Source organism: Carassius carassius, chromosome 25 (assembly GCF_963082965.1).
Source record: "Carassius carassius chromosome 25, fCarCar2.1, whole genome shotgun sequence".
Lineage (NCBI taxonomy): Eukaryota > Metazoa > Chordata > Actinopteri > Cypriniformes > Cyprinidae > Carassius > Carassius carassius.
Genome location: NC_081779.1, coordinates 5,818,240 through 5,824,239, shown reverse-complemented (window position 1 = coordinate 5,824,239; position 6,000 = coordinate 5,818,240). Strand labels below are relative to the sequence as shown.

At 33.7% G+C, this 6,000-nt stretch overlaps 1 protein-coding gene across 1 annotated transcript in view; it reads right to left on the bottom strand.

The window, feature by feature from the left end:
- Positions 1–859: 859 nt before the first annotated feature.
- The window catches only part of LOC132103987 (collagen alpha-1(IX) chain-like), a 31,410-nt gene continuing 26,269 nt past the window's right edge, over positions 860–6,000 (bottom strand). Inside the window, exons 30-39 of the mRNA XM_059509117.1 lie at positions 5,707–5,778; positions 5,575–5,610; positions 5,432–5,476; positions 5,303–5,335; positions 4,766–4,912; positions 4,606–4,660; positions 4,297–4,491; positions 2,391–2,468; positions 1,423–2,284; positions 860–1,035 (exon numbers count right to left, since the gene is read on the bottom strand). Of these exons, the coding sequence (XP_059365100.1) occupies positions 2,085–2,284; positions 2,391–2,468; positions 4,297–4,491; positions 4,606–4,660; positions 4,766–4,912; positions 5,303–5,335; positions 5,432–5,476; positions 5,575–5,610; positions 5,707–5,778 (861 nt within the window). The 3' untranslated portion in view covers positions 860–1,035; positions 1,423–2,084. The remainder of the gene's footprint in view (positions 1,036–1,422; positions 2,285–2,390; positions 2,469–4,296; positions 4,492–4,605; positions 4,661–4,765; positions 4,913–5,302; positions 5,336–5,431; positions 5,477–5,574; positions 5,611–5,706; positions 5,779–6,000) is intronic.

Here is a 6,000-nt window from a genome sequence, read left to right as displayed (position 1 = left end):
ATCTGTTATTAAGTTTATACCATATACAGTGTTCTTCAGTAATGAATTTACAAGTTTGCATGTTTTATTCCTGAAACAGTCTATAATGAATCATCAATTGTATTAACTAATATAAAATGATTATTTGGTAAGATAACTTCCATATGTCCATGTAGATTTTTAGTCGGAAAAGGTGTTTCATTTTTGAAAAGGCAATTTTCATTTCTGTAACTCTTCTTAATTGTAAAATACAATATGACTAAGATTTTTAAAACCTTCATTTTTTTGTAGTAATGCACTTACAATTGACTTAAAATAAAATTTTGTGCTAAAAACACTTTTTCACCAATTGTGCATATTTGTCTGTTGAACTATTCTGTGGAAAACAACAATGCAGTCACTTGTTTTTAAACCCTACATGAGGGGAAATTGGTTTCTGTTGTAGATGACAATATGTTATAGATGCTGTATGTGGATTTTAAGGTGTACTGAACCTTACATGATTATGTCCCAATAAAATCGTCATTCTGGAATAGTTCCTTTTCGTCGATCTGTATTTATAATTATCTTGAAAATGACCTTAAAATATGTAGTGGACAACCAAGTAAGTTAACTCCTAATTTTAAGATAAAAACAATCAAAATAAAACTTTGTTTACCTGCTTGTGATTGTGACTATAAATTGACATAATTGTAAATGTAATTTCAATTATTGAAATAACTTACATTTTTTACTTCGCCCCTGAGATTTTAAGTTGACGGGGTTCAGCGGACAAAAGAGTTCAGGAATCCATTCTGTTTGGTATGCATGTGTGGATTATACTGTAAATGCATTTTAATATATCTGAAAAACAAAGGCCTTCCAAAGACATATGTATGGATTTGTTTGTTTTTTTTTTTTGGAGAAAAGAAAATGTAAGAAAACTGAAGAAGAAGAATTAGGGTGTATGAATACATTATGAACAATGTATTTACTGATATTGTATGAATATGTCATGTAATCTACAAAAAAGTAACTGTAATCTGACTATTTTAAAATGTAATAAATTACAAGTACCTTATTTTTCGGACTATAAGTCGCACCTGAGTATAAGTCGCATCAAACCAAAAATACGTCATGATGAGGGAAAAAAAAAGATATATAAGTCTCACTGGACTATAAGTCGCATTTATTTAGAACCAAGCACCAAGAGAAAACATTACCGTCTACAGCCGCGAGAGGGCACTACATGCTGCTCAGTGTAGACTACAGGAGAACTGAGCAGCATAGAGCGCCCTCTCGCGGCTTTAGACGGTAATGTTTTCTCTTGGTTAATTTTTCTTAGTTCATTTCTCTTGGTTCATGTCAAATTAATTTTGATAAATAAGTCGCACCTGACTATAAGTTGCAGGACCTGCCAAACTATGAAAAAAAGTGCGACGTATAGTCCAGAAAATACGGTACTTTTTTTCTGGAATCTGATTATGTAATCCAGATTACATGTAATCAGTTACTATCCAAACTAACACATAATCAGGCCTCCTGAAATGTCAACATGTAAATTTTCTGTGACTAATTGTATAATATTATGTGGTTTTATCTGCAGGCATGTTTGACAGAAACCTCTTATTAAAGCTTTTCAAGATAAACTGTAGCATGGTGGTGAAAAGCTTTTATTTCATACTGTTGTAGGATCGTTCTGTTGGCATAGCTTAATGTCTGGCACCATGTCTAAAATTGGTCTTTACAATCACATTTGATGAAAAAAAATATTTGTATAAAAAATAAACACTTGCAGAATTTTTATTCTATGGCATGTAGTGGTCTGGAAATGATCGATTATACCAGTTTGTGGCCCAGGAACTCAAACATCAATTTCCAATTAATTTATTAATCTGCGTTTTACTGTAAACCATCTGAAAGAACAAACACATTTACTTCTAGTTTATGTACAAGGTACAACAAAAGCATGTGAATTGGATCCACCATCAGGAGCTGCATCCGTATGTCTCTATACATCTGTCACGTTTGTTTCTCTCACCGTCTGCTCACCATTTGAAGTTTCAGAAATGAACTGGCTGATGATGTCTGTGATGAAGATTTCTAGAAGGTTTCTTTCTTTCTGTTCATGGACCCTTGAAGTTGATAGACTTCTTCCCGCCAACCATGTAAAGAGGTTGAGGCCTAAAGCAGTGTGAAGGATCACAAAGACCAGTGGCGCCCGGAGGTCCTCTGGCTCCAGGGGTTCCCGGGGTCCCAGGCACACCGGCCTCTCCTCTGACACCATCCTGACCGTCCTTACCGATGCCAGGCTTGCCAGCTGCTCCTGTTTTATGAAATCAGATTTGATAAGGGAGAGTTTTGAAAATGTTTCATTGGGTCTTCACTAAGAACTGAAGTGATTACTATGATTAGCGGAAAGTGTTTCATACCTTGAGGTCCGGGTTCTCCGGGAATTCCTGGAATTCCAATTCCATTATCACCCTTGTCACCTTTTTGTCCTGCATCACCTACACAAATACAGTATCATTAGACAGTAAGTCTATCACATTGTGACTCTCCATAGACAAAACACAATCTTACAGTATGGCCCAGCAAATGTATATATACACCGTATAGCACATTTCATATACAACAAGTTTCACACACACACACACACACAAAATAATAATAATAAAAATAAATAAAGTGACATCAAATGATTCATAGTGTATTAAAAACTAAAAGTAATGGCACTGACCTCAGTCAGATAATCATCATCAGCATCAGATAATATTATGGTACTTTATGTTTACATATTTGGTGTGTACCATAGTATTACACTATAGTACAGTAACATTCAAACTTTTAGTGTCAGAAAGATTACTTTTTTTAATGTGTTTAAAATAAGTATTTTATGCTTACCAAGGCTGCATTTATACATTATGAAATATTATTACTATATATATATATATATATATATATATATATATATATATATATATATGGTATTTACCGCCGACTGCACTCACTGTACAACAGCCTCGGCTTGTGAGGACAAAAGAACTGCAATGCTAAACATTCTGGAGGCTGCTACCCTTCAACGACCAGCAAATGATGGAAATCAAGGTGTGCTCGCAGTTTTAGCCTGTAAATTCTGCCTGAGGCCAAATCCACTAATGAAATATCATAAAAACATCTGATTCTTGCAGGGGAATTCAGCTGTGCAAATTATGTGATTTTAAGGAAGCACAGCATACACCATTAGCTTGATGTGGATTGCCTAAGAGGATATTTAAAAATGTGGTCACCTACTCAAACTTCCCATCTTTTTAAAATCTACTAGTTGGTAAGTTGCCTGAATGACTAGTAAGTGTTAAGGAAGCACTGTAAAAAAAAAAATAATGAAATATTATATTCATTAGTATCATTGTAAAATTGCTACTTTCATATTTTTTAATTCATATATATATATCTGTTATTTAAATTTTAGTGAAAAGACTTTGTTAAAGTTGTGGCCATTTTTTGGTGTGTTTTTCAAATTTTTATTAATTATTATTATTATTATTATTAAATATATCTGTCGTTTTTATTTCTTAATTTCAGTTTTAATTTTAAGATGTTTTAATACATCAAGTACATGAAAATGAGAATTGCTGCTTTAGCTGAAATTAAATAAGTTTTAGTGTTTGTATATTTCATTTCAGTTAAAGTTTATTATATATATATATTTATATATATATATATATATATATACCCTGATACACACAAACTTTTTCTTTCTTTTTTCACTTTTGGACTTTATTTATTTATTTATTTTTTCCCATTTAAATTTGGAAAGACTAACAACGATATTTACCATTATTACTGAATGGTAAGTTAACTCAAGGATTAACTGACTAATCAGAAAAAAAAAAGTTTATTTTAGTTTACTAGTTTATTTTAAGCTAGTAAAATAAAATAAACAATTTGCACATAATTATCATAGTCCTCACAAAATCATAGATTATCCATGGTAACACAAATTTGGCAGATTTTGGCAATAAATAAATAAATAATAATACAATTATTTCACTGAATCTAAATACTAATGTCACAAAAAATGAGATGCTATGCAATAGCTAAAGCTGCAGGTAAAATAAAATAATTAATTCTGTTTGGAAAACAGGATATGGAATAAATTCCATGTCTCTGAAAGCATAAAAAGCATGATGCAGCTCATTTAATCTTAAGAATTCATAGGCAATAAAAAACAAACAAAGACATTAACTGTGCTCACTGCATCATCGAGAGACACTAATTGGAACCTTAAAACATGTTTTGGAAAAATCAGAGGAAGTGAGAATCAAACCAACGTACCTTTGGCTCCAGGTTTTCCAGGAAGACCGTAGTATCCTTGAGGCCCCTTGTGGCCCATGAGACCTCTGGGTCCTGCTTCTCCAGCAGGACCTGCTGGTCCTGGTGGTCCAGGTGGTCCCATGAGTCCTGGAGTTCCAGGGGCTCCAATGCCAAGAGGCTTATTGGCTACTTCCTTCTTGTAGGCATCTAAATGCTCTGTTTGGTACAATACAACATTATACGTTAGTTACATTTACCATATATAAATTTATATATAAAAATAATAAAGTCAATGTTTTTGTTTTAAAGTGATTAATAAAGATGTCATGCCTTCTACAAGAGCTGAACAAATCTCACGGATCTTCTCATCATTCATCTTAGGCCCCTATTAAAAGTAAATTGAGGACAACATCAGCAACAACTGCAGAGCAAATATTTCTAAAGATGGAACGTACTGTCATTTCAAAACTGAACAAAGCAATGTTCTCACAGGTAGACCTCTGGGACCAGGGGGTCCTAATAGTCCTCGTTCCCCCTCCAGACCTCTGGCTCCCTGCGGTCCGGTCAGACCCTCATGGCCTGGCTGTCCTGGACGACCGTCAGCTCCTGTAGCTCCTCTCTGGCCTTTCTCTCCACTCTTAGATGACACAAGGAGGAAGGAGAAACAACAACAAAAACTAGATCTGCATTTCTTAAAGGAAATGTGTTCAAGTTTACATAAAAAGGTGAGTTTAAAGTGGAGTTTAGATTTGAAATTTTGATTCTGTATAAATGTCTAAATCTATATATATATACATATTTATTAAGTAATTAACATGAAAAGAATTAAAAGATTACTGATAGATTATCTAATTAATAGATTAGACATGCATTTATATTAAGGGAAAAAATTGAAAATTACTTCATGAGTGAAATAATTTATAATCTATTATTGATTGATTTTCTAAACTAATAGATTTGAAAATAACTTTTTTAGTCTTCTACAACCTAAAACTCCAATAATATATGAGTGTTTATGAAGGCTTACCTCGCCCTTGATTCCAGGAATACCTGGAGGCCCCTGTAAACCATTATTAAAAACCATCAGATTACTGTACACATACTGGTGTATCATAATTAAAGGGTGCAATGGTATGCAGCTATAAATATGACGAACCTGATCTCCCTTCACGCCTGGTTCTCCTACAACACCTGGATCACCCTGCAGAGCGATGAGAGGAAATATAAAATTACATGGTATTCATACAAGTGCAGGGAGCAACAGCCATCTAAACGGTCACTGAGTACTTCCATATTTACCTCACTCCCTTTGGGACCAACAGGACCCATTGGGCCCTTAAAAAAAAAAAAAAAAAAAAAAAAACATGCTCATAAACAGCGAGCAATAATACGTGTCTGTGTTATGATTATTACAATGAACAATGAGCACACCTGGTCTCCTTTATGACCTGTGTGACCCTTGATTCCACGAGGGCCCATGAGTCCTAGGTCACCTTTATCTCCCTGAGGAAATAGTTAAGATAATGAATACTCATGCATGCACTGTAATTACGCTCAATTGAGAAAGTGGTTTAATTGAATGAGTTAGATGTAATTTTATACAAACATGTTGTGTCCCAAAGTTGCACCCTATAATGTATCTGTTCTAAATTAGTATTAGTGCATCATATATCATTTTATATAAAAAAAACTATGCAAATAGTGCATGATGACTGCATGACTGAA